The 25,918-nt window shown below is 46.7% G+C and overlaps 4 protein-coding genes across 6 annotated transcripts; 1 reads left to right on the top strand and 3 right to left on the bottom strand.

The window, feature by feature from the left end:
• Nucleotides 1–156: 156 nt before the first annotated feature.
• Nucleotides 157–9,381, top strand: dhx34 (DEAH (Asp-Glu-Ala-His) box polypeptide 34). 3 transcript variants are annotated; one of them, XM_028962183.1, is made up of 17 exons: nucleotides 157–221; nucleotides 347–1,068; nucleotides 1,969–2,280; nucleotides 2,429–2,683; nucleotides 3,303–3,405; nucleotides 3,489–3,706; nucleotides 3,899–4,073; nucleotides 4,213–4,406; nucleotides 4,580–4,681; nucleotides 5,008–5,280; nucleotides 5,454–5,627; nucleotides 5,707–5,812; nucleotides 6,695–6,801; nucleotides 7,115–7,357; nucleotides 8,161–8,346; nucleotides 8,443–8,581; nucleotides 9,016–9,381. In XM_028962183.1, exons 2-17 carry the CDS (start codon nucleotides 373–375, stop codon nucleotides 9,153–9,155), a joined length of 3,423 nt encoding a protein of 1,140 aa, XP_028818016.1. In that variant the 5' UTR covers nucleotides 157–221; nucleotides 347–372; the 3' UTR covers nucleotides 9,156–9,381. The 3 variants fall into 3 exon arrangements, 2 of the variants coding, with proteins under 2 accessions (XP_028818016.1, XP_028818015.1); XM_028962182.1 differs by having other exon boundaries at nucleotides 157–1,068; XR_003743203.1 differs by lacking the exon at nucleotides 9,016–9,381 and having other exon boundaries at nucleotides 157–1,068; nucleotides 8,189–8,346.
• A 575-nt stretch (nucleotides 9,382–9,956) lies between these two features.
• On the bottom strand, nucleotides 9,957–15,112 carry LOC114769297 (sprouty-related, EVH1 domain-containing protein 3-like). Its single transcript, XM_028962184.1, has 2 exons — nucleotides 14,927–15,112; nucleotides 9,957–13,288 (listed from the first exon to the last, which is right to left on the bottom strand). The coding sequence occupies exons 1-2, from the start codon at nucleotides 15,110–15,112 to the stop codon at nucleotides 12,293–12,295; spliced, it is 1,182 nt and encodes a 393-aa protein (XP_028818017.1). The 3' UTR covers nucleotides 9,957–12,292.
• Nucleotides 14,988–18,500, bottom strand: LOC114769298 (sprouty-related, EVH1 domain-containing protein 3-like). Its single transcript, XM_028962185.1, has 5 exons — nucleotides 18,399–18,500; nucleotides 16,197–16,362; nucleotides 15,881–16,049; nucleotides 15,258–15,319; nucleotides 14,988–15,101 (listed from the first exon to the last, which is right to left on the bottom strand). Exons 1-5 carry the CDS (start codon nucleotides 18,407–18,409, stop codon nucleotides 15,075–15,077), a joined length of 435 nt encoding a protein of 144 aa, XP_028818018.1. The 5' UTR covers nucleotides 18,410–18,500; the 3' UTR covers nucleotides 14,988–15,074.
• A 3,550-nt stretch (nucleotides 18,501–22,050) lies between these two features.
• On the bottom strand, nucleotides 22,051–24,546 carry psmd8 (proteasome 26S subunit, non-ATPase 8). The gene is made up of 7 exons (XM_028962053.1): nucleotides 24,384–24,546; nucleotides 23,900–23,972; nucleotides 23,696–23,798; nucleotides 23,432–23,597; nucleotides 23,228–23,328; nucleotides 23,005–23,116; nucleotides 22,051–22,918 (listed from the first exon to the last, which is right to left on the bottom strand). Exons 1-7 carry the CDS (start codon nucleotides 24,492–24,494, stop codon nucleotides 22,781–22,783), a joined length of 804 nt encoding a protein of 267 aa, XP_028817886.1. The 5' UTR covers nucleotides 24,495–24,546; the 3' UTR covers nucleotides 22,051–22,780.
• Nucleotides 24,547–25,918: the final 1,372 nt, after the last annotated feature.

The following is a 25,918-nucleotide window of genomic DNA, read 5'->3' as shown; positions in this document are numbered from 1 at the left end:
ACGTGGTCATTTGTACACAAAAGTTTTTTTTTTTTTTTTTCCCCGTCCAGCAAGTTAAGCAGAGAAGAACTCGTTCGACTAGGAACCAAGGCTTGTGCGGTTTACGAGCAGAACGGAGCCTATTTGCAGACGGAACACGGCAGTGGTGCAGCCATGTTATCTTTCCGCCACCATTTCACGACTGCGCCGGTCTGAAGTCTTTTTTACACCAACTGTAGACTGTAGGTCGATTTTAATTTTTTTTTTTTTTTTGCATCTTGGTTAAACCGGGTCGTTTAAATGCTATTAATGCTTTATTTAAGATGTATTTTTGACTGAAGGAATCCATGTGAGATGTGATATTTAGGGGCTCCAGAGCTGCTTCTGCACGGGATGGCGTCAGACAGGAGGGGTGGAGGTCGATGCTGGGAATGGGACAGCCCTCACTGTCGCGCACAGATGGATGAAATTTTCTTCCGGCCGCACGACTACATCCAGGCCGGGAGCGGCGAGCACAAGGACTTCTGGGCATTCTTTGAACGCTTCCAAAGGTTCAAGGCCAAGAAGGAAATGTCAGGGTCGAAAGACTCCAAAGGAAGAGCATCATCTGAGGGCAAACCGCCGAAGAAGGCCGGCGGCGTGGACCTGGGTCTGCCCAAGGAGTATGATGCCCGTTATAGAATCAACATTTCTGTCTACACCAAGGACGTGGAGGAGAAAGTGCTCTCCTCCAAGCACGGACACGCCACTTCAGGCTCTGGCAAGCAGGAGATCGCGGACTGCAGACTAGCCCTCCTCCACTTCCTGGACTTTAGTCAGAAGCAGAGCTTCAGCAAGCTGGCCAAGCTCCGGCGGGAACAGAAAAGCCTTCCCATTTTCCAATACCGGGACAAGATTGTGAATCTGGTGAAGGGGCACCCTGTCGTGGTAGTGGCCGGAGACACCGGCTGTGGAAAGTCCACCCAGGTTCCGCAGTACCTGCTGAATTCAGGCTTCACCAACATTGCCTGCACGCAGCCACGGCGCATCGCCTGCATCTCTCTGGCCAAAAGGGTCAGCTTTGAGAGCCTCAACCAGTATGGATCCAAGGTATGGAGATCTACTGTTAGACCATAACAGTACTGTCTCTACTGGAGAAACATGTTTTATATTCTAGTTTCTAATATTCTAGTGCTAAACAAGTATTTAGCACTTGTTGGCCCCTTTTCCTTCACTCTGCGGTCCAGCTCACCCCAAACCATCCAGATGGGGTTTAGGTCCGGTGACTGTGGAGGTCAGGTCTTCACTTTTTGTTAAGCACATAACTCCACATGTGTTCATTCATAGTTTTTATGCCTTCAGTGAGAATCTACCAATGTAAATGGTCATGAAAATAAAGAAAACACATTGAATGAGAAGGTGTGTCCAAACCTTTGGCCTGTACTGTATGTCTACTGTTTAGGCATCAGGACTGGACCATTTCATAAATCAACCACTTTTAATTACCCCTCAGCCAGTATATCTTAGCACTTGCATTTGCATTCATTGTGCCCTCTGAAAATCCTTTTACAACATATAAAAAAAACAAAAAAAACAGGCGTTTTATTGAGATTGTCAAATTTTAGCACATTATACAAGTCATCTGTTCTCTCTTGCAGTGCAACGCTCGTCTTCTGAAAAATTCAGAAGACAAGATTACATGCTGCTTGACAGACCTGTCTCAAGCCCATGATCAATTGTGTGAAACTCCATTTTATTTCATTTTAATAATAATAATAAGAAGAAGAATAACAACAACAACAACCACATTATTAATGCTACTTCTTAATAGATGAAGGGATGCTGATGGTTATTGCAGATGGGAGGAATGGGCCAGTTCGGGCTTTTGCATTGTTGCCTCATCCCAGGCCACAAATTTCCTTTCCCTCTCTCATTATCAGCTCCTTCAGAGCTATTTCATATCCAGTTCAGCAGACTGGATATAATTGCTGTCTTTTATTTTGGCTGTAGGTTGGCTACCAGATCCGATTTGAGACTACGCGTACTCTGGCCACCAAGCTGCTGTTCCTGACAGAGGGGCTTCTGCTCAGGCAGATTCAGCAGGACCACTCCCTCGGGCAGTACCAGGTGTTGATTGTGGATGAGGTGCACGAGAGACACCTGCACTGTGACTTCCTGCTGGGGGTTCTGCGCTCCCTGACTGGTCTGCGCCCAGACCTGCGCCTGGTGCTGATGTCCGCCACGATCAACATCAAGCTGTTCTCTGAGTACTTCAACAATGCGCCGGTGCTGCAGGTGCCTGGAAGGCTCTTTCCCATACAAGTGAGGCATCTGTCAATACAAATCTCAATAGAATCTTTGAAGTCTTTAACTTGTTGAGAAAAAACACAATGCCAAGACATCGTTTTTTAAACCATGAACACTGAGGATTTACATTACATGTTCAAAAGTGTTTGTGCTTTTTGCGCAGGTGATCTACCAGCCTATTCCAGCAGAGGAACAGTCTTCAAAATCAGAGAAGCTGGACCCTCGGCCCTACCTGCGCGTGCTACAGGGCATCGACCAGCGGTACCCGGCCGAGGAGAGGGGAGACCTTCTGCTCTTTCTCAGCGGTGTGGCTGAGATCTCCACTGTCCTGGATGCCTGTCAGATCTATGCAACTCACACAAATCGCTGGATTGTCCTGCCGTTGCACAGCACCCTCTCTCTGGCCCAGCAGGACAAGGTAGATTCACAGCATTTGGCAGATGCTCTCATACAGAGAGACTTACTTAAGTCCTTTAAAATGTCCACCATAGAAATCCCTCACTTCTGGAACCTATAGGAACCACTCTGTAAATACCTTTATCTTAATAACTCAGAACCCAAACGATTTTTAAAAAATAAATATACATAAGATATATACTATCCAAGTATTAGTAAGGAAGCCTTTAACCTTGCGTTTGAAGATCTTTAGTGACTCAGTTGTTCGGACATCTAGTGGAAGTTCATAGACCGTCTAGATTAATGCTTTCCTAGTATGTTGGTACCAGTCGATCAGTGCTGGAGGATCGGAGAGATCGCTTTGCAGAGCGAGGAGAGATGAGGGATCTGAGGTAGGAGGGTGCTGCTGACCCCTTTTTGCCTTTGTAGGCAAGCATCTGTATTTTGAATCTGATGCAGGGAGCTACAGGGAGCCAGTGGAGGGGTGTTGGAGAATTTGGGATTGTCGAAAACAAGTCGTGCTGCAAAATTCTGGATCAACTTGAGAAGTCGAGGACTGTTTAAAGGCAGATGAGCCAGAGAATATGCAGGGTACCAGAAATTTGGCTTTAATTGTATATCTTGTGAATGTCGTCCTCCAGGTTTTTGACATTCCTCCCCCTGGGGTCCGGAAATGCATCATCTGCACTAATATTGCTGAGACTTCAGTCACCATTGATGGAGTACGCTTTGTGGTGGACTCAGGTCAGAAAGGAAATAAGAGAACATGCATTTTGTCATTCTGATTAAAAGTAAGAAAAGTAAGACAGGCCACTGTGTTCTTGCAGGGAAGGTAAAGGAGATGAGCTTTGACCCCAAGGCGAAGATGCAGCGGCTGCAGGAGTTCTGGATCAGCAGGGCCAGCTCGGAGCAGAGGAAGGGCCGTGCTGGCCGCACAGGACCAGGGGTCTGCTACCGCCTCTACTCAGAATCCGACTACGATGCTTTTGCCCCCTACCCTGTCCCAGAGATCCACAGGGTGGCACTGGATTCCCTGGTGCTCCAGGTGAAAACATCTTTCATATATGCTCCTCTGGATTATTATAAAAAAAAAATGTTTGAAATGTCAGAATGCAAGGTATTAACAACAATCTTAACATTAATATTTCAGTTAGAATAGCAAAAGAGAAATCAAGGAAATATAACCGGAAGAGCAGGTGGTGATAATTCAGGCTGTTTTGTGTGTGTTTATGCACAGATGAAGAGTATGGGATTGGGAGACCCTCGCTCCTTTGTCTTCATCGACCCTCCGCCAGCCGCCAGCATCCAGACTGCAGTGACGTATCTGAAGGAGCAGGGCGCCCTGGACGCTCGTGCGGAGCTCACACCCATCGGGACACTGTTGGCTCAGCTGCCTGTAGACGTGGTAATAGGTGAGGGGCAATATGTGGATCAATAGCAGATGTAAGCAGATCTTCTCTAAAATCCGGATTTGAGTCTCCTGGAATAGAAAATTGAAACATTAAAGTTCTATTCGAAATTCTTTGATATTTTGTGTTTGAATGTGTACAGGCAAGATGCTGGTCTTGGGTTCATTGTTTAATCTGGTGGAGCCGGTTTTGACGGTTGCCGCAGCGCTCAGTGTTCAGTCGCCATTCCTGCGGAGTGCCCAGCATAACCCTGACTGCACCACTGCACGCCAGCCACTGCAGAGTAACCAGGGAGACCCCTTCACTCTTCTCAACACTTTCAATGCTTGGGTTCAGGTTGGTGACTGGTGGCACTGTGAGCGTGAAACAGAACAAGAACGAGGGTGTGTGTGCTTGTATTTGTGTGTGTGCATGGTCCGCCTCACTATACTGAGGGTTTTGATGTGAGGAGCTCACCCTTCTAAAGACCAGGAGGGCCGGTGTGCTGAGAACATCCCTCTCTCTGACAGGTGAAAGGGGAGAGGGGCGGAGGCTCCAGGAAGTGGTGCAGGAGGCGGGGACTGGAGGAGCAGCGGCTGTATGAAATGACCAACCTACGTCGCCAGTTTAAGGTGCCAGAAAGTGGAAATTAGACACATTGAAAATGGTTATCATGCCCTGTCCTGCTACTGTGCTTATTAATGAACATAACTGTGAACAGACAAATAAAAACGATTTTTATTTATTTATTTATTTTTATTATGAAATCTTGAATTAAGTAAATAATACAAAAAATGTTGGTCTGTTTTTTTTTGTCTGTGATTTTAAGATATTGTATCAGATCGAAGAAACCAAACCAACCAGCAGAAAGAGACTAAACTACCAAATATAAGTAGTATGTATTTCTATTCGTTTTCATTAGCAATACTTAGCCATACTTTTTATATGTTGGCTGTAGGAGCTACTGAGGAGTCATGAGCTGCTGGAGGACGAAGCGACCAGTGCAACGACAGAGCAACGCAGTCAGCGCAGGGATCGCCTGACCGAGCGCAGGCGCCTCCACCAGCTCAAACGGCAGCACGACCTGCAGGAGGGCGGCCGGCGTAAAGTCCTGAAGCTGGGAGAGGGAGGCGAGGACCTTGCTGGGTCTTCAGGCTCAGAGGAGGAGAGCTCAGCAGGGCGTGGGAAGAAGAAGGAGAAGGATGGGGCAGGAGAGAGCGTGGATATCCAGGTGAGATATGGCTACCAGTTTCACATAGTCTGGACCTGTTGCATTTTATATTTTGTTTTATATTTAGTGTACTGTTTGCTACACTACAGAAGTTTGCTATTTGTGCTATTCTCTTTGTGGTCTGGGTGATTTAGCAAGTCAGTGTGACCATTGCTATTGCGACTTACACACAGGAAGTGAAGTTTAAACTGCGGCACAATGTGCATGAGCTCCAGGAGGTGGCCAATGCCAGTCAGGACCTCTCATCACGACAGCAGTGCCTGCTTAAGCTTCTATTGTGCCGCGGGCTCTACCCACAGCTGGCAGCGCCCGACGAGCACAACGCCACCCGCAAGGAATCTGAGCAAGTGAGCAACCCACGCGTTCCAGTGTTCTCTTCTAGGACTTATTTCCAGTTTTGTTACAGCCTGTTGTGTTACATTTCAGATATTCCACACTCGTAACAAGCAGGGTGTGGTGATCCACCCCACCAGCGTGTTCGCCAGCGACCCTGAGGTTCTCCATGTTCCTGAGCTGGAGAGAAGCGAATTTGGTACCCAGAACATGACATCTGAATGATGTTGTAATGTCTACACTACCAATCAAAAGTCTGGATGCGCCTACTTGTTTATGGATCTCGCATCTTTTACACTATACATTTCTTTTTCCTCCACCACCTTAAGTTAGATAACAGGGACGGTTTCCAACAGTCCTGAAGGTTTATACTGAACACTTTCTTATCATTCACTCATGAAGGTACAAAGAGGCAACTGCTGCTACAAAAATACTAAATCAGTTTCTTGCAATAGACTCTTAGTAATCTATAACCGCCATATAGTAGGTGTGCCCAGACCTTTGACTGGTAGTGTACTTGTGTACACCTTAGTTACATAAACATGTAACATAATCTAGTCAAAAGTCTCTAAACAGTAGTTGCCATCAACTAAGGGGAAGTAAACTGTTGTAGCCAGATACTGGATGACTTTGAATCCCTGTGGGAAAAAAAATCACGGAAAGATATTTTTGTTGGTGAAAAAGGGTTTAAAAACAGTTTAAAATTGGGTGGGTGACATTTGGAAAGATCCACTTCACCCCTGGTGGAAATGTTTCATGTGAATTTATTCATGAAAACACTTGGAAAAAAAATTAACTATCATTTAATTGTTTAATATTTTTTTCTGAAAGTTAATTCTTGTAATTGTTTTAATCTGATTTTGGTCAGTGAAGCCATCTTTCTGTGGTAAAGTCACTGTAACAGAGTGCCTTTCTGGCTTATTGCTTTAATATAATTTGATATCTGTTGTATTTCCTACTTATGGGACAACCCAAACTTAGATTCCCTATTGATGTGAATAGATGAGTTAATGCTTTTCTCTACTACGAAATGCAGCACGCTACATTCATTTCCTCTCTCTCTCTCTACGCTGACATTCAGGGGCAGAAAAGGGGCAGAGCAGTAGGCACCAGTTGCTGGCCTTTGTCACTTTACTGGAGACAAACAAGCCCTACGTGTCCAACTGTGTGCGAGTGCCAGCCCTGCAGGTGAAGCAAGTGTACAGTGGTGGAGAGTTATAATGACCTTTTCCTCTTTTGTTTTTTCATGTACTTGCTGAAGCTGTTCTAGAATTACAGGGACAATTAGGATAAAAAAAAAAGAATAATTCCAATGAATAAGTTATCCTTTTAGACCACTGAGTTGGCAGGGGTTTTATAACTCTGCCTGATGCTGCTGGGATTACAGCTTCTTATTGTTGTGCTTCAGAAACAATGATGGACTTTAAAACATTAAGCCTGATGGAGGTCACGGCTCATGGTGATATGTGTTGTTCTACTGAGCTGCTTCTGTACTCTGCAGGCCCTGCTTCTCGTGGCCAACTCGGTGGACAGTAATGCAGACTGCACTCGTATGGTGGTGGACGGCTGGCTGGAGCTGTGCCTGAGCGATGGGGACGGCGCCCTGAGGATTCTCTCCTCCGCCCTCACGCTGCGTGGGGAGTGGGAGCGCCTCCTGCAGGCCCAACTCAGCAAGCACAGGGCCCCGAGACGTGAGCTGGAGAAGCTGGGGGAAAACCTGGTCCGCTATTTGCTGTACACAGAGGTACGGAATACATAATCAGACACATCAGGTCTGAACTGGGGGTCATAAAAGGTCAAAACCATGAGAACGCTGACGTAAGGGCAGTGGTGCTCAGAGTGGTAAGGAAGTGGACTCGTAACTGGAAGGTTGCAGGTTCGAATCCCGAACTGTCGGGGTGCCCTTTTCTTTAAATTTATGAAACCCTCGCCACGTTTACTGAAAAGAGGATAACTACCATGGGAAAAGCTTTGTAAACAATCTAGATTTACACTAAGTTTGTCTGTAAAGTTTGCCCCTGTCCCAGTGCTGCCCTTGCATGCTTCATTTACTTCATTTTAACCTTCCACAAAAGTTAACAAAACGGGGGAAAATATTCTCAATTCATTTTTAAATGTTTTGGGCAAGTGAAGACATTTTAGGTGTCTACTGTATAAATTTGCAAACGCTTACTGATATCCATAACCAGACAGAAGATGCAACAGCAAAATGTAATGAGACTTAAAGAAGTAAATTTTGAGGCTAAATATAATAAATTGATAAATTTTTAAACAATTCAATTAATATCCCATCACTTTCATAGTTCACTCTAAATTTAAAATTAAATATAAATTCATAGAGCCAATAATGTAGCTACATTTTTTGTGGGTGTTTTTTCGTACCGCTGAGACTAACAAATAATCTTGTCCCAGAAGTACGTGAGCAAAACAAGTCATTTTACATTTTATGTTGTTAAAATTTTATGCTGTGCAATTTTGGCCGACTTGTCAGGTTCTTGTCGGGAATATTTGTATTCAGGTTGATTTTCTGGTGTTTGTGTTGTTCAGGTAAGTTACAGTCTGTGCCGCCTAACAGCTCTGCAGACTCAGAACCTGTACATCGGGCCACAGCCAGATTCTGCCTTAGAAGGAGCCCCAATCCTAAACTCACTCTTCCCTGGGGTGAAGGCTGAACCCGACCAAGTCAAGGGTGGACTGCGGGTCACCAGCTTCTTCACCTACAACTGTCTGAGTGTAAGAGCCTGCAGTATATGTAGTTTTCGGTTGTTTCCAGGATACAAACCCTTTCGTTGGGGATGACGCAACAACCCCTTGTTTCTGTCATTACAGGACTCTAAGGACTTGTACAGTGAGTGTCTGCGTACATTCTGGACATGCCCGCACTGTGACCTGCATATGCCGTTCACCCCTCTAGAGCGCATGCACCACGAGGCCACCTGCAGGCCGGGAGGTGAAAAGCAAGAGGACGGTAGGTGACCTTTGTATTTCGAATTTAGTCTTGAATCTAGTGGGTTTGAGCATGGCAAGAATGTACATTTAATGGATTTGTGGTCACTGTTTTACAGTGCAATGGACACGTACAAACTAGCATACATTCTAGCATACTGTGTTTGATAGACCTAGAGAAATAGACTTTTTGCAGTCTCATAATCAATCATTGAAGTTGCTAGTGGGTTTTCAGGATTTGTCTTAAATGGAAATAAAAGCAGAAATGATCTCAAATGGAGATCCCATTTTCTAAACAATTCCCACAGATCACATTTACTCATGTACTTGGGATCCATGAAACCATGTTACACATTAATTATATAATAGGTACACTAGCCAAGTTAAATTATAACACCAATACTGAACCTAACAGTTCTAATAGATTTAAGAGAATCCTTTTTTCTTATTTTGCAGAACTGGAAAGTGAAAAGCCTGTTTCTTCTTCAACATCCAGTCTAGCAAGGGTATACCATTGTGACCTGTGTGGTAAAGACCTGACCCTCACTTCCACAGAGATTCTTAAGCACAAGAGACAGCATGCTGTCCAGCAGTAGGTGTCCCACCTACAGGCAGAGGCTAATAAAGCTAATAAGTCAGATCACAGTGCTGCTACACTCTGTATTGTGGTTGCAAGTGCAGAAGAGCTGGACGTGTCCTCAGCGGCATTTCTGTCTCTTTGTTCATGTAAATGTGTTTTTGTAAATACACAAGTTTTTCTGAAAATCCATTTGCATTGAGGTTTAATGTTTTATAATAAAGTTATTACTGATGTATCATTAATATGCCATCCTCATCATGCCTAGGCACAGCCTTGCTTGCATTGAATTCACCCCAGTACTTCCACTGAGTGGACACTGGACATTTATGGTACTTCACATTGAACACACACACACACACACACACACCCTGATAATAGTCCAGGTTTGTACTGGTTGGAGCCATAAGCACAATTTTTAATCTGGATTGTGGATCACAACAGTCAACAACGTCTGTGTATAGCTTATAATGGCCTAATAATACCAATTCTGGATGCGTCCATGCTATGTAAGTAAAGTAATGTTGAGCCTCTGAAAAGCTTGATTAAGTAAAAATGCACTATTGCCATTATGGTTCATCTCCTTTTCACTGAGTCTTCATATGAACAACCCACCAACAAATTATTTTAATAATCAATTAGTCTGTCAATCATATTTTTCAGAAAATTAACACATTTTTATCTACTTTCATCAACTTTTGCAGCCCTACACATGCTTGGTTGGTGTTTGTGTGTGTGCATCAGTGTCTTTGTTTTGTGCGATGGTCCTGACCAAACAGTGAAGAGATCCCCAGAAATGTAAGACAGTGCAGACGTTTCATTAAAATATAGAGTGAGGGTTTTAATTAATGATACAAACCCACGATGTGTAACACCTCAAAGCAGCACATTGGCACAAAGTCAGAGAAATAGGACAGCACAGAAAATAAAAACCCGTTTCCAAATATAAATAAAGGATTTGAATAAATATATCAATAAATAAACAGGTAATATTTTCATTAATTACTTTCAAACTAATAGATACATACATATTAAAATATGCACATTGGCAGAAATAAATGACCCAAAAAAAAATAATCAAATAGTACTTGCGTACATAGTTACTTCGAAATGATAGATTATTGATTAATTAAATCAAAAGGCACATTTATTAAGATGTAATGATGGGGCGAGGTTCTTCTCATATCTCATTTTTTTTTATTGTCATCATTTCCTGTGTTTGTGTGGTTTTGGACACCAACATTGCCTACGTAATGGTATCTGTTTGATCTGATCTGCTTGACCGTGTGTGTGTTTGTACGTGTGAGATTTCCAGGGAACGGCAGCAGCATAACTACCAGCATGCTGGACGGGAGTTTTACTCCTGACGATCAGATCCCAACTCTGTTAAGGGAGGGGCGCGGAGGGTCCATGAACGTGAACAGACTGGCAACGTGACCTGCTATTCTGCCCGTCTTCCATTGTAACACACATACAAGCTCGGTTATAAAGTGCCTAATACCAGCCGGCTAATACAGATTGGTTGGCTAACTCTACCCTAATGAATCATCTCTGACACAGTGAGTAACTGAAGACCTTCATCAGTCTCAGCGTCCCTTTAAAATACGTTAGAGTTGCTTGCATTTTGATTTTCCAAAAGGACATTTGTTGTCCCTCCCACAGGGTAGCAGTAATGGTTATGTTCTGCCCAACCCTACTCATAGATTATGCCCTGTAGGCGAGGTTTGGAGGTTCAAGTAGCAGCTTTAAGAAACCATACTTAAAGTAACGTCCACCAGAGAACAACCACGTCCAGGCTGAGATCTCCATGGTTCATCTCAACAGTTTGTCAGTGAAGGCTCAATGCGACACAATCTCCTCGTTGGTGCAAAACTGATTTTTCTTCTTTTTTTTTGTACTCTACACACGGAGTGCAGCAAACTGTGTTGTGTCATACACAATTACTCTTTCATGTGTCCAGCTTCGAGGTTACTGGTCCCTAACGCTTTTGTCTTAAAAAAATAATATATTTTAGAACACTGTTAAGTCATTGCACTTTTTTCCCCTCTTGTGCCTCCTCTTATGTCTGTTTTAGGATGCTGTAGATTTTAGGCCAGGTGGATATTTTTGGTTAACACTTTCTGGAGGTTGAAATTTTCATATCTGATACTGACATCACAATATGATAATATGTGTAAGTGTGAGTGTGTGTTGTAACGCGAGGGTCGGGTGAACTGCCTCATTGAGGTAAACTTGTCTGGATCCGCCGGTCCGCCTCCGGTCTCAAACCCACATGAATAAAAAAAAACAAATTCACACAGCGATTTTCCCTTTCTTCACCAGTGTGCTCAACTAAACACCACAAAGCTACCCCAAAAGACAACAAAGAAGAAAGCCTGACCACGGCACAACACGTCACTCCCAAAACTTCTAAAGTTCAGCAACCGAGTAGATCAATGACTGAGACTCCTTCGTAGCTCTCTTTTTAACACTAGCTTTCAGACTTGAGGTACAACTGAATAAATTAGAGGTAAAAAAAGGGGGGAGGGGTATTCATCATATGAATCAAAAATAAATCATTTCAAAGCAAAAATAATAATAAAAAATTATTCAGTTTAGAACAGCCCCTGCTGTTTTCTCTGTGTGTGTGTGTGTGCAAGAGAGGGGGACCTGTGTATATTATAAAGTTAAAGAAATATATACCAATAAAAATCATGATAATCATAACTACAAATGTCCTTGCAACTTTTTTCACGAATTAAAAAGAAAAAAACAAAACGTTCGTTCCCCCTCCCTCCGGCCACTCCCTGTCCTCGTGGTATCGTTGGCTCCGCCTCCTGAAAGGAACAGCCCCTCAGCAGTGAGCTCAGAGGGGACTGGCAAGTAAGGGCTCAGGTAGAGTTTAACAGTGGACTGGAGCAGAAGGCTATGAGGTGGGGGGGGTTGGTTAGGTTGATGGTGTACTAGGGGGGGTCAGGCTCTCCCAGCTGAGAACGATTCTCCTTTTTTTTATTTTATTTTTTTAAGTCTCGGTGTCCCAACCAAAAGTCCCCCCCAAATCCGTCCTAAAACGCTTGCTCGGTCTAACCCAGTCCCTACAAGACACACACACCCACACACACACACACACACACACACACACACCTTGTCCCAACAGCCCACCCCCTACGCCAGGCCTCACCGCACGGCCTTGTGCTTGCCCCCGCAGCAGCCGCACCTCTCCCCGCAGCGCAGGCAGGCGCGCAGCGGCAGGTAGCAGCACATGCAGGGCACGCAGAGCGAGAGCGCCAGCAGCGCCATCCAGCGGGCGCAGCACAGCGGGTGCGGCCGGCCGCCCAGCGAGTCCTCGCACGAGCACGGCTCCCAGAACTCGCCCTCCGAGTCCGACATGCAGTGGTACAGCAGGCTCTCGGCGCACCACACGCACGTCCACTGGCGCAGGCAGTGCAGCGCCGGGTCCGGGGCGTCCCTGCAGCGGCCCCGCCCGTTCTCCGAGGCGCTGAAGACAGAGCGGCAGTAGACGCAGCGCGACGAGCAGGACGACGAGCCCTGGGGGCAGGGGCTGTCGTCGTCGGGGGAGATGGCGTCGCCGCCGCCGCCGGCGCCTGGGCCTCCTCCCCCCCCTCCTCTCTTGCGAGTCCGTGAGCGGGACGTGGCCAGCGAGGTGTGAATGCAGCATGGCGAGGGCGAGCCTTTGCCCGTGTCCGGCGGAGATCCCCCTACAGAGGAGACCCCAGACATGGCGTTGGGCATGGACATGGGGGAGGATGAGTGGGGCCCCCTGGAGCCTTTGGAGTCCAGAGCCACCGTCACCTCGCAGCCGGCCGGCCCCACGCCGGCCAGCTCCTTCTCGAAGCGCACAACGCACAGTTCCTTATCCGGGCCGCTGCCCACGACCACCCCACCTGTCAGGCCCCCAACTTTGGTCCGTGCGGCCCCTGCTCGGCGGTAGTCCTCATACCCACGGGAACCCCAGAGGTCCTTGCAGGGGTCAAGGCTGCGTAGGTCTCCTTCTTCTAGCAGGGATATGGTCGGCGAGAGTGGCGAAATGGGGGACGAGGCGGGGGGGACCATGGGAGGGGTTGGGGGTGCAGGAGGAGGAGGCGACGGTGCCGGAGGGTTCAACGCGGCCGTCACTTGGGAGAGCTGGTGCTGCGCCGGTCTAGTGTGGATCTGGGGAGGGTGAAGCAGAAGGAGGTGTCAGGTATCATCATTACAGCTGCTTCCAGGGCACGTACGTTAAGGGCAAACCTCAACAGTCCGTAATGCGTGAGTTCATGATACCCGGCCACCTTCCCCCTCGGGAGTACCCACCTTCACCAGCATCCAAAAATGTAATAATGCCACACCTTGCTAATCCATACTGCCATCCTTCCTAACCTCAAAACACCTATAGGACCCGTTCAGGGCGGCACATTCTGAGTGGCCCACCACACATTCAGCAACGTTGTCGTTTGGCCCTTTCTAGGGCGATTCTTGTAAATGTAATGTGTTTTTTGGCCACTGGTGGTAGTTTTGGTGCTGTTTCAAGGTTTGACCACTGAAACTTGAATGAAACATGTATGCTTAACACTTGTGTTCATATTTTCACGTGTCCGATTGTAATATTGTGTTGTATGTTTGTCATGGGATCAAGTCATGGGATCTAATTTAATGTTCCTTTTGGTAAACATGTAAATGAGTCGCACACGCCCGAACGCCTCACAAGGATTTGTGTGATTTTCTAAGGATTTTTACTGCCTAAAAAGCCTGATTTCATGCAGCTTTGGTAAAAAGGGCATGACTATGACTATGACTATGCCTGTCTGCAGTGACATTGCAGGAGAAAGTGAAACAGTATGGTATTTATTCACTTTTTTGCTAGTTGTTCCCAATCCAGTAGTCTTTAGCAGTGATTTTGCTCACAAAATTAAGAAATTTACTACAACTCCCTTGCTTACGGTCTGTGTCTGTAGTAATGGAAGTCAAATTTTTGGTAAAATATTTAATCAATGTGGCATGATGTCAATATAAATTTAACACAGCTATCAGTGTTTCCAGAGATGGGCGTGAAACGGGAAAATCAGCACCTTTACACCTGTGGTCACGGCCAATTAAAATAGAGTTTCAGGCAGAGTGATGTGACCCAGAATAGATCTGAGTCCAATAAATCTTTCCTTGTAATGACAAAGAGACGATATGGGTGGCAGTGGTTCCTAGTGGGCGACACACTCGCCTATGAACCAGAAAACAAAGTCACAGGTTCAAACCCCGCTTACTACCATTGTGTCCCTGAGCAAGACACTTAACCCTGAGTGTCTCCAGGGGGGGACTGTCCCTGTAAATACTGATTGTAAGTTGCTCTGGATAAGGGCGTCTGATAAATGCTGTAAATGTAAAACAGAAGAGGAAATGGCGGCATATGATAAGTTACACTGCACTGGGAACCCCTGGGGTTGTGGTTAGACCCGGAATCGACGTCAGACAGAAAGGACAGGGTCCCGGCATCCCCTTTGCATGTCTTTATACCGTGTAGTTCTATAATATATATAGTATAATAGTATATATAGTATATTAGTATAATAGTAATAGTATAACAGTATATATAGATAGTTCAAATCCCGACTCGCCAAGGTGCCACTGAGCAAAGCACCGTCCCCACACACTGCTCCCCGGGCGCCCGTCATGGCTGCCCACTGCTCACCAAGGGTGATGGTTATAAGCAGAGGACACATTTCGTTGTGTCACCGTGTGCTGTGCATCACAATGACAGTCACTTCACTTTTACTTTAATAATAAGATGAGCTGTCAACGGCGCTAAATGTTTTTTACCTGGGCAGGCGCCTGTGTGGTGATGGAGTGCCCGGCTCCGTACCCAAAATCCTCCGTAGTTGTTCGTAGAAAGCATGTGGAGGACGACTCGCTGGTCACTATGGTGATGGGTTTGAGTAGCATCTCCTTCCTGCTGTTAGAGGACGACTCACTGCCTGTGTGAGACTGACACAATCTGCAAGTCATCAACTCGACACACACAGCTCAGCAAAGCAGCGATGACACGATGTGAGTGGCACACCACTTTCACACAAGGGCACATTTCGGGACATTGGAGGGGGACCAAAGCAGCGCCGGGTGAATCACATGCAACGAGAGAAATAAAACTCACTGCTTGGCCATCATCCTCAGTGTCTCCCTCTTCTGGGGTGGAAGAGGACGGTGAGTCAGATCCTGGAAAACATGGAGATGGATGACGTTCATTTTACATGCAAAAAAAACCCAAAAAACAATACATTACAGTACAGGCCACTTCCCGTACTCTATAGCCAACACAACTAATAATTTACATTTACAGCATTTACCAGACGCCCTTATCCAGAACAACTTAAGGGTGGTAGTAGCCTAGTGGGTAACACACTCGCCTATGAACCAGAAGACCCAGGTTCAAACCCCACTTACTACCATTGTGTCCCTGAGCCAGACACTTAACCCTGAGTTGCTCCACAGGGGGGGACTGTCCCTGTAACTACTGATTGTAAGTCGCTCTGGATAAGGGCGTCTGATAAATGCTGTAAATGTAAATGTAAATGCCTTACAATCAGTAGTAGTAGGGACAGTCCCCCTGGAGCAACTTAGGGTTAAGTGTCTTGCTCTGGGACACAATGGTAGTAAGTGGGGTTTGAACCTGAGTCTTCTGGTACATAGGCGAGTGTGTTACCCCACTAGCCTACTAGCACCACATAATTTGCCCCGTTGCTTGCGATCTGGCTGATACTCCAGCTGAAATGTTACCTCGTTCGAGCTTGTCAAGGACATTTTGGAGGCCTCGTTCAAAAGAGATGGCATCGGCAGGACTCTGAAAGGTTAGGCCAAACTTCCTGTCCTCCATGCGCCAGTGATGGAAGATGGGGTTGACCTTGTTGTACACCAGGCCCCTCTGCACGGCACACTCTAGAATCGGCTGCACACACACACACACACACACACACACAGGGATGGAAGGAGAGTCATCACATCGTCCCAAAAATATACAGGCGCAGGAACGTGGCAGAGTCATGCTCTTCAGGTGGTCTTCACAGACGTGAACACACATCGCACACACACTCACCGCTCGGTCGCGAAGCCGCTCCCCGCGTATGACGTACTCCCTTCGGCCCTTGCTCTCCGGACTCCGGCCCTTGCAGATGACCACGTGACTGAGGCCGCCGCCTCCGAGGGGCACCCACCCGCCGCTGGAGTCGTCACGCGTCATCACCACGGCACGAACGCGCACACTGTTGGGAAGAGTGAGAGCGGTGAGTGGCGGGCCCGGCTGATGGGGGCCCGTCCGGCCCCACGCACACCTGCCCGATGGCATCCACGAGATGAAGCGTCTTCTGTTAGCACAGGGCCAGTTCCGGGGGGGAGAAGACGCCACAGTCACATTTTCAATATCACAGATAATCAATATTGCTGATATATTATTCCTACACAGTGGGAAATTCATATTTTGTTTTGATGTACATTTGAATATTTACAGCATTTACCAGACGCCCTTATCCAGAGCAACTTATAATCAGTAGTTACAGGGACAACCCAGGGTTCAGTGTCTAGCTCGGGGACACGTTGGTAGTAAGTGGGATTTGAACCTGGGTCTTCTGGTTCCTAGGCGAGTGTGTTACCCACCAGGCTACTACCACCCTTTTTGCAGTGGGGTGGGGCAGAGAGGGGGTTTGCAGAACCAAATCCACCACGAACTGTGATACACTCACGAGACCAGCGCAAGACAGCAGCACGCTGGAAACCCTACACTGGACACTGCAGCCCGTCCGGCGCGGTCACGTGGTTCGCCGAGGCCGCTCACGCCTGACGGGGAATTAACGATCACCGAGATATTAAAGCGCGTCCCCTGCCGAGACCCCGACACGTGGCTCCTTCGTCCTGTTTGTCGGGAGAGCGCGGACCAATGAGACGCGTTCGTATCAATGACAGGAAGCAGAGCGACGAGGGTGGGTTTTTTTTTTTAATGGGCGGTCACGTGAGCAAGGTAAATCTAATCCCGTTATAAATACAGAAGCTATAAATACAGAAGGCACGGGCGCGCGTAATAACGCCAACATGAGCGCATATGGGGAGACCGAAGGTGGGGGGAAAAGGGGTGTGGGGGTGGGGGGGGGGCAGAGGGGATTTAAAAAAAAAAAGAAACGGGGGCGGGGGAGGGCTGGTGAGGACGGAAATCGTCCCCGGTGGAGGTGGGAGAGAGAACGAGAGAGTTATTTCTCACGGAGATGTATCAATGAACGCGCCCATCCTCCATACGAGGCCCGATCCGTCCAACCAAAAATACATAATAATAATATTAATAAGTGCCGGGTTTATCATTCATGTCTCTAGAACACAAAGTACATAAAAAAAACACAACGTCCGCCGTCAGGTCGCTTTTCTATGAGCAGGGCAGGTAAATATTTGCAATATTGTCGCGATTGTCGGAAGACGTCGCGTTCCCTCCTGTCCCCCTGTCGCCAGCTCGGCGCGCTCGCGCACGACAGCTCTTATTTTATGAATGAAATGAAATAATAATAATAATAATAATAATAAAAAAACCACAGGCCGATTCACGGCGGAAATAGACTACAGTTCGTGGTCGTGGATAGATGAGTGGGTGCGAGGACGGATGGAGGAAGCGAGAGATGGAGGTGGAGAGGGGGGGGGGGGGGGCATGAGAAAAGGAAAGAGAGGAAGAGGCGGGGGGAGGGGGGTCGGGGTGAGAGAAGGGAAGAGGGAGGAAAAAAAATCCCATTTCATTCATAAAGTTTGGCTTTAAAAAATCGTAATGAAACCCGAGAGGCGTTGATAAAAACCGGCCATAGATAAATAAATAAAACGCAACGCTCTCCAGCCCCGTCCGTCACATAGAATGTTACCCAGATAAAAGGAACTCGCCATATTTTGTCCATTTTCATCGACACGTTTTTTTTTTTTTTTTTTGCACGGAATCTGCAGCTTTATTTCCGCGGCGGAGTGCGGAACTGTTACGTGCCATTTTTTTCTTGCTGCGTATTGAGTGTAAAATAATAACAATAATAAAAATTCACACAAAACTGCCTCTCCGTGGGCACGGGAGGCTCGGAAATCGCGCCGATCGCGGCGCGACCGGGTCGGCGGAGAGAACAGGGTGTATGTCGCCGCCGCCGCCGCCGCCGCCGCCGCCGCCGCTCCTGACCCTGCGTAATACTTCTATTCACGAGTAGACCTTCCCGCGGTCGGCGCGACGAAATCACGGGAATAAATAATAAATAGCGACAATAATGAATGAATAATGAAGACTCACTCGCCCTCCATGGCTCGGCGTTGCCCGCCGCTTCGAGCTCGCTGCCCCCCACCCCCCGTCGTCTTCTTCTCCTTCTTCTTTCCTTGGTTGTGTGTGGTTTTTTTTTTTTTTTTTTTTTTTTTAATTATAATTTTTTTTTTTCGGTAATAATTCCCCCCCCCCGCCACTCCTCGCAGAACACACGCTCGCCCGCTCGCTCACACGCGCGCGCGCGCGAGCGAGCGTGCGTGCGCGCGCGCGCCCGCGCTCCTCGACGCCCCGCTCGCTCGCTCGCTCGCGCCCTCGCCCCTCTCACGGCCGTCGCCCGCCGCTCGCGCTCATGTCGCCGTCACCCGCGTCGCTCCGCTCGCCTCGGTGGAGGGTGTATCAGGACCGGCTCCAGGTCGCAGCAGCCATTTTCCGCTGGCGGCGGCGGCGGCAGCATCCTCCCTCCCTCCCTCCCTCTCTCTCTCTCTCTCTCTCTCTCTCTATCACACCCTCCCTCCCTCCCTCCCTCCCTCACTCACTCACTCACTCCGTCTCTCTACCTGCCGCGCTCCCTTCTGACTGTATATGTACATAAAAAAAAAAAAAAAAAAAGTCCCTCCGCGCACCGGCAGCTCGGTAATCTGGCGGATTCCGGCCGGGTTCCGAGGCAAAGACGCGCTTTGTAGGGTAAGGAGGAAACGGCAGGAGTCACGAAGTCAATTAACCTCCATCATCATCATCATCATCATCATCGTCGCTATTCGTCGCTTTCGTTCAAAATCCTCCGCGGCGGCCCGGCTGCGGAAACGCGGCGTTCCAGGACCGCGGAGAGCTCCCCGCGGCAGCGGAGCCATGTTTTTTTTTTACTAGCCGCCTTTCATTGTGCCTTCTGTCCATTCATTTAAAATCCATTCATACCCACTTCCTCCCACCGCCGAGGGGAGATCCAGGTAACAACAACAACCAAAAAAAAAAAAAAAAAAAAAAAAATCCCTGTCGTGGTCGCGAAGCGCTTTTGGGGAAGGGCGGGCCGGGCCGCTTTACGGCGCAGGCCGGGTCGGGACGGAGGATTTTCCGACGAACTTGTCGGCGCCGCACCGCAACTCTGGCGCCATTGATGGGCCCTTCCTTCCATTCATAGATTCGTGTGCGACGGAGGATCCGCCTCGTCAGCTGCTGGGAACCTTTCGTGCGCGAATTAAAAGCGCGGGTTTATATATATTATAATATATATATATTACGGGCAACGTGTGACGTTTTTTATTTATCTGTATAACTGGGCGAGGGGGGGACCAATATTATGTTTGCATGATTTGAATGATGAGATATTACGGTATTATGGCACTCCTGCACCCCCTCGCTGAATGCAATTGGACATGCGTATTAAAAATAAAGTTAATATGAGTAATATTTATATAATGCATTGTTTTCGTCATTTGCCTGATTAAACATGTCCATTTTTATTTAGTACAGCGACAATGAAGATGATGATGTCTCAATTCCCGAGAACATATTTACACATAATTTCAGCTCATATATTCAGTAATGTGCTTTCCCAAACAGGGCAGCCATTTCTGTGCCCTTAAAAAATCATCCAATTAAAATGTACACAATAGCCGGAGTACTTCATAAAATGCAAATTCCAAAATGAACAAAAATTGCATTTATATGGTGCACATTTTGTGAAATTGTAAACGGTGGCTATTGCTGGGAAAGTGTCAAGACTTTATTTCTAAAGAATTAAGCAAGGGTTGAAATTTGTGAAATATACAAAAATACAAAATACAATAAAGTGTCAGAAATTACAAAATGACAGTGCTATATACATATGGGAAGAGTAAATAAGAGTAAGGTTTTGTACACAGTGAGTGTGGGCTGCACATTATATGCACATTGGATTATTAAGGAATAATATAGACTGTGCAGTGACATGAAACCATGTGGGTTTAAAAAGACTGGCACCTTTGGATGTATACAGCGGAGGGGGAACACAGGGAATACAGGGGAAATGTTCGCCCCAAAGACATTATGCTCGGCGTGGCGCATTGATCACCCATTCATTGCAAAAGGCTTGTAAACTTGGGATTCATCATCCACAGACTTTCAGTGGTGTTCAAGTCACTGGCAAAACTCTTGCAGTATCCATCGTAGGGCTTATATGATCCAACCTCTTTTTATCTCGAAGTTCGATGTGATGGTTGCTTATTCAATTCTATTCTTCCCTCCAACACCAATGAAATGCATCCAGTTCCACCGGCCGCAACACAAGCCCAGAGCAGAATCAAGCCAGCCTAAGGCTTAGTAGCTGGAGAGACCTTGTTCTACAGGGTCTCTACAATGCAGCGGTGGCGGAGCATTTAAGGAAGCGGCCCCTTTGCCACTGAGCAAAGCACCGTCCCCACACACTGCTCCCCGGGCGCCTGTCATGGCTGCCCACTGCTCACCAAGGGTGATGGTTAAAAGCAGAGGACGCGTTTTGTTGTGTCACCAATGTTCTATTTTGCAGGACATTCATTCCAGCAAGCTCTTCCTCCAGAAAGAGCTCCACTGCTCCTGCTATTTCTTAACAGCACCATGAAGTGTGGAAACTATTACCTGAAAAGACATTGCTGTTTTCTTGTTGCCTTCTGTCTTGTGAGCATCAATTATTTTATTCTCAGAATGACAGCATGACTGCTGGTTTTAGGGACAAGTTTGACTGAGCGAGCCATAGCTCATGAAGCTAATTAAGGTCTGGAGCCTTTGTAAAACTTACCTGTGATCTTTTAAGAGAACATTATCATGTCGCTGCACTGCAATAGGGTTATTGTTTTTTTATTGTGAGAATATGATTTGTTCATGCACGTGTAGTGGAGCTGTTTTTAATAGTACATAGACGAATTACAGAAACATTCAAGGTTCACTTACACCGGCTTCTCTTCTGGACCGGAATTCCTAACAATATTCCTGCGAGTCTAGACAGTCATTAGCCAGGAAATGAACGAGCCAAGAGAGCCTACAGGATTCTCAGATCTAATCAGATAGTAGGACCTGCAGAGTGCTCTTTTCCAACAATGGTCCTCAGGAACTAAATTCATGGAGGCACATTTTTGCTTTGAGATACTTTCTCAAGACACGATGGCTTTGAAGCCAGCGAGAAGCTTTAATGAGTTTATTACTGGCAATGCCACAAAACTGGCTTTCCAGGATCAGGCTTTTTTTTTTAACCAAATTTATACACATACACGGTATGAAAACCTTGCATATGCAGAGACTGAGACAGCTGGTGTCATCTAACCTAATTCATCTTCTAGCTAATCATCTGACCACAGGACCCCTGCTGGGTGGGTATTTTGGGGTTCTGGGCCACTTTTTACCCAGAAGTGACACTGTTCACCCAACCAAGGCCTTTCCAGCACAGCACCAGTCTCAGTGACAATGGTACCACACCTCAATCAATTGGGCCACTGACCACTAATAAACATTGCATGAGGCCTCCATGGATCAGACTGGCAGCCAGAGTCATCCCTAGATGTTTCTGCAGTGAGAATGAAAAGCCCACAAACAAGAGGAGGCCATGAGAATGTCACAGAGAGAAAAAAAAAAAAAAGACTTGCTTGTGGCAAGGCAGCAGATATTGAAACTCTGACATAACAATTCCGACATAAAATTTGCGTGTGCCAGGGAAAACGCAAGGGGTTTAAAATAACAGGAATAAAAGTTTTAACGTTTTATTCTTCTGAACAGGAACAACTCAACCATTCCAACCATTACAGAAATAAACCTTTTCCAGATCATTTGGAGTATAACCCATCTAAGCAGGTGGGGTGGGCCAAGAAATTTCTGATTAATAAAACAACTTTTACAGTCCTTCTCTGTCAGTTGCTAGGATATGAGGCAGGGGCATGTGAAAAAAGTAATTATATGAACTCTCCAAAGCACAATATAGACTTCAAAGTGAACATCTAATTTTAAGTAATCATACACACACACACACAAAAAAAAAAAAAAAAAAAAAAAGAAATTTTACATGTAATACTAATCAAAACAGAGGGTACCACAACAGTCGTGATGTTGGTATTATGATGCGTTTAACCCGAGATGCATGGTTGGCTGTATAAAACTGTACTCGAAGACAAGATGCTGACAGGGGGCTGTTGAGCAGTACTTTAGTTGAGAGTTCTGAGTGCACAAGCTCACAGAAAGCTGTAATACTCCCGCAACCCCTCAGACAGGCACAAGTGTATGACATTGTAAAAGTTAACATTAAGTTACTCAGATGTGTTACTGCAGAACAGTCCGTCTGTCAGCACGCTTGTTTTTCTTTTTGTTTGGAGGGGGGGTTCATTGGGCATTCATTGTGTATATGAAAGAGTAAATATGTGTGTGAGAAGAGTCTGTATAAGAAAAGCATCCATGCACCTTTGCAAAAAGCGCTACACAATCATTTCTAGTTGCCGTGCATATTCGATGACTTGCTGAGCTAGCTCCGTGGACGGGATGGTCCCCTCTTCTGTCCGCTGCTGCTGTGAGCTGAACAAATAGTAGCCATCAGGGCTCTGGCTCCATCCTCTCTGCAAATTGAGAGAGTGAGAAGATTTTCACATCAGAATGAAGCAACTTCAAAACCAGGTTTCTGTAGGTGGTCAAAGACACTAACCTTCTTGGCATACTCTGTCATCTTCTTCGGAGAAGAGAAGAAAAGGACTCTCGAGGCCTCGTTGAACTGGATTTGTTCATATGCCTTTTCTATGCAGCCAGCGATCTCATCGCTAAGGAAAAAGAAAACAGAAGAAAATAAAACCACGTTGAAAAGATGACTGTGCTTTTTCGTCTCCGGCGGGTAACTTAATCTTTCAGCCCGACAAATAGCTTTGTCTCACCGGATAGTGTCGAGTAGAATATCAATGAAAAAAGTGTAGCTCTCAGCAGGGATGTTTCCTTTCGCCAGAAATACCTTGTTGTAACTTCCCTCCATCAAGTACTAAAAATGAACACAGAAAATCAATGGCGTTGCGCAACCTCGGTGTCCGCACGCACTTTATCTGTGTGAACAAGGGATAAGCATCCGTTCCGACAGTGCTCACCTGCTCTAGAGAAACAGGATGCCTGATGTAGACGTTGCTCTGGATGTCTTTTGCACTCAGCCGCTCCAGCTCGGTGTGGAATTCGGACACGCGGTTTTGAGAGAGCAGGAAAAGCAGGTTCAAGCCCAACAGCTGGTGCATATAAGCGGACTCTGGCAATTCATCCCTAGGGGAAACATTTGTGTATTTGAGCCTAGAATTCAGAAAAATCTAGTAAAAAAGCAATATTATTAAAAGATGAAAACAAAGATTCCATGGAATTACTTGTAATCAAAATAGTAGCACTTTAGCTGAGCCATGTATCTCTCAAACGAGGGAATATCCTTTTTCAGGATGCTCCACAAAGCCCCAATCTCCAGCACATCTCCTGGAACGAAAATAAATGTAAAGCATACATCAGGCAGGCACAGAACATAATGGGGCATGAATGTAAATAGAACATTTAAAAACACAGAGCAGGGGACTCACGGGCAAGAATAAGCTGCTGTTTGGTGAGTTTGGTCCCAGATGTTGGCAAGAAGTTCAACTCCAAAAGGGAGATCTGTGTGACCAACACACATTTCGGTTAGACGTGATCCAGTAAAAAAAAAAAAAAGCCATACGGTTTCGACAGTAAAATTACTTAATGCCTTTTATTAACGTGTACTGTTATCACAGACAACCTTCCTGTAGTTCTCGTACACGAACAGGAAGCCTGGTCAAACTCACGACAAACGTGAAGCGGCTCGGTTAATGTCCAGCAAGTTAAAACCATCGTCACTGAATGGCATCGGGCAGAAACTAGACATTTCGGCCCTATTTTAGGCAGAAGAAGCGTTAGGGTCACTAAAGTGCGCCTCTGCGCACAATGACGGCGAGGCGGCTTCAGACAGCAGCCAGCCAGCTAGCCTAGCCATCCAGCCCCGCGGCTCCTCGCCTGTAACCCGGGCGGCCGGAGCACGGCGCCATGTACCTTGAGTTTACTGAGGATCTCGCCGCACTTGCTCAGGTTGGGGCTTTTCTTGTTCCACTCGGCCTTCAGATTCTCGTACAGCCCCACGGTCTCTTTCAACACAGCCGCCATGGTGATTCGGCAAAACGCGCGACACCGGCCGGCGTAACACGGCCCCCAGCTGTCGTAAAACACGCTCCGTTTCCCTGGAAACCGCTGACGGCTTCACCTCTTTTTGTTCGTCATGCCAGTAAAATACCAGTAAAGGGGCATCGTTGGATGGAGGTGTTGAGCGATTTTTAAGGCCCATTCTGTTCGCCTATGTGTTGACCTTTGAGTTGTGTTATGAAGCTGGCATTTAGACGATAAATGTAAAAGAAAAGCCAATCCCGTACAATCGTTATTGTACATTTAGAGCATTTATCAGACTTACAATCAGTAGTTACAGGGACAGTCCCCCTGGAGCAACTTAGGGTTAAGTGTCTTGCTCAGGGACACAATGGTAGTAAGTGGGGTTTGAACCTGGGTCTTCTGGTTCATAGGCGAGTGTGTTACCCACTAGGTACCGTCGCCCTGCCTAATTTCAGTGACGTGCCATCGATGTTCGAACTATACAACTAAATATATGATCAATCCTTGCTTCAAGACCTCCAACGATGTGCTCAGAGTCGCGTTATTAAATATCAAACTGCCTGCATCTGTTGTAAATTGAGGATAAACAGATACACGGTCTGTCATCAATTATCGAAGATCGCCATCTTGTGGTTAAGATAATATCTCAGCTACGTTCTAAGCTGTCTCTGTACCAATCTGTGCACATTAAAACACAACTTTATACACTCGAAATGAAATGTAGATTATCCCTGTTCGCAAACGAACTACATAATTTCATAAAGAATTTCGAAATATGGTTGTCGTAGCCTAGTGGGTAACACACTCGCCAATGAACCAGAAGACCCAGCTTTAAAACCCACTTACTACCATCATGTCCCTGAGCACAAAACGTGCACAAAACGAACCCATTTTGCCATACAGAAATGTTAGAAATGTTGGAGGTTTTGGGTCGCTGGTGGTCCGGCGGACGAGATGAGTAGAGGCGAACCGCCGCGGGGACTAACGTGCTACGGACCGCGCCGCCAGGGGGCGCTGCCTCGACGTCCGAACCGCGTCGTCCGGCGCGAGGAATCCCCCCCACCTGACCGCCGTGACGTACGCGGTGCCGGGGTATCCCGCGCCGTAGAAGCGGCCCAAGCCGCCACGTCCCGTGTTTTTTTTTTATTTAAATTTTTTTGCCACTGGTCACCAGTGCGAACCGCCTCGGGGAAAGTTAGACAACTTGTCCCGGTGGGAATGGAGACACGCTGTTGAGAAAGGCCGCTGATGCAAGACGTTGGGAAACGAAGCGAAGGAATTCTTCGGTAAAGTTCACCCGACGCCTTTCCACGTGCGCTGCGTCTGAAGTTGACGTCTGATTTATGGTTATTCGCCTCTGCCTTGCACTCACTTCTGCACGCCCCTGGGGGCTGGTGGGGATTAAAGACGTTCCCGGTGAGGAG

This window comes from Denticeps clupeoides, chromosome 19 (assembly GCF_900700375.1).
Source record: "Denticeps clupeoides chromosome 19, fDenClu1.1, whole genome shotgun sequence".
NCBI lineage: Eukaryota > Metazoa > Chordata > Actinopteri > Clupeiformes > Denticipitidae > Denticeps > Denticeps clupeoides.
The sequence above is the reverse complement of the archived record's forward strand: the minus strand, read 5'-3'. Positions and strand labels throughout refer to the sequence as shown.

Excerpts from the sequence above, each read along its gene's own strand:
- LOC114769297 (XM_028962184.1), bottom strand. The coding sequence starts at position 15,112 with ATGACTTGCAGATTGTGTCAGTCTCACACAGGCAGTGAGTCGTCCTCT. Across the intron at positions 13,289-14,926 it reads CCACACAGGCGCCTGCCCAG|ATCCACACTAGACCGGCGCA; the intron begins GTAAAAAACATT and ends CACCCTCCCCAG.
- LOC114769298 (XM_028962185.1), bottom strand. Across the intron at positions 16,050-16,196 it reads AGCGGCTTCGCGACCGAGCG|CCGATTCTAGAGTGTGCCGT; the intron begins GTGAGTGTGTGT and ends GTGTGTGTGCAG. Across the intron at positions 15,320-15,880 it reads CCTTGACAAGCTCGAACGAG|GATCTGACTCACCGTCCTCT; the intron begins GTAACATTTCAG and ends CATGTTTTCCAG.
- psmd8 (XM_028962053.1), bottom strand. The coding sequence starts at position 24,494 with ATGGCGGCTGTGTTGAAAGAGACCGTGGGGCTGTACGAGAATCTGAAG. Across the intron at positions 23,799-23,899 it reads ACAGCAGCTTATTCTTGCCC|GAGATGTGCTGGAGATTGGG; the intron begins GTGAGTCCCCTG and ends TTTTCGTTCCAG. Across the intron at positions 23,598-23,695 it reads TGCTACTATTTTGATTACAA|GGATGAATTGCCAGAGTCCG; the intron begins GTAATTCCATGG and ends TGTTTCCCCTAG.
- dhx34 (XM_028962183.1), top strand. The coding sequence starts at position 373 with ATGGCGTCAGACAGGAGGGGTGGAGGTCGATGCTGGGAATGGGACAGC. Across the intron at positions 1,069-1,968 it reads TCAACCAGTATGGATCCAAG|GTTGGCTACCAGATCCGATT; the intron begins GTATGGAGATCT and ends TTTTGGCTGTAG. Across the intron at positions 2,281-2,428 it reads GAAGGCTCTTTCCCATACAA|GTGATCTACCAGCCTATTCC; the intron begins GTGAGGCATCTG and ends CTTTTTGCGCAG.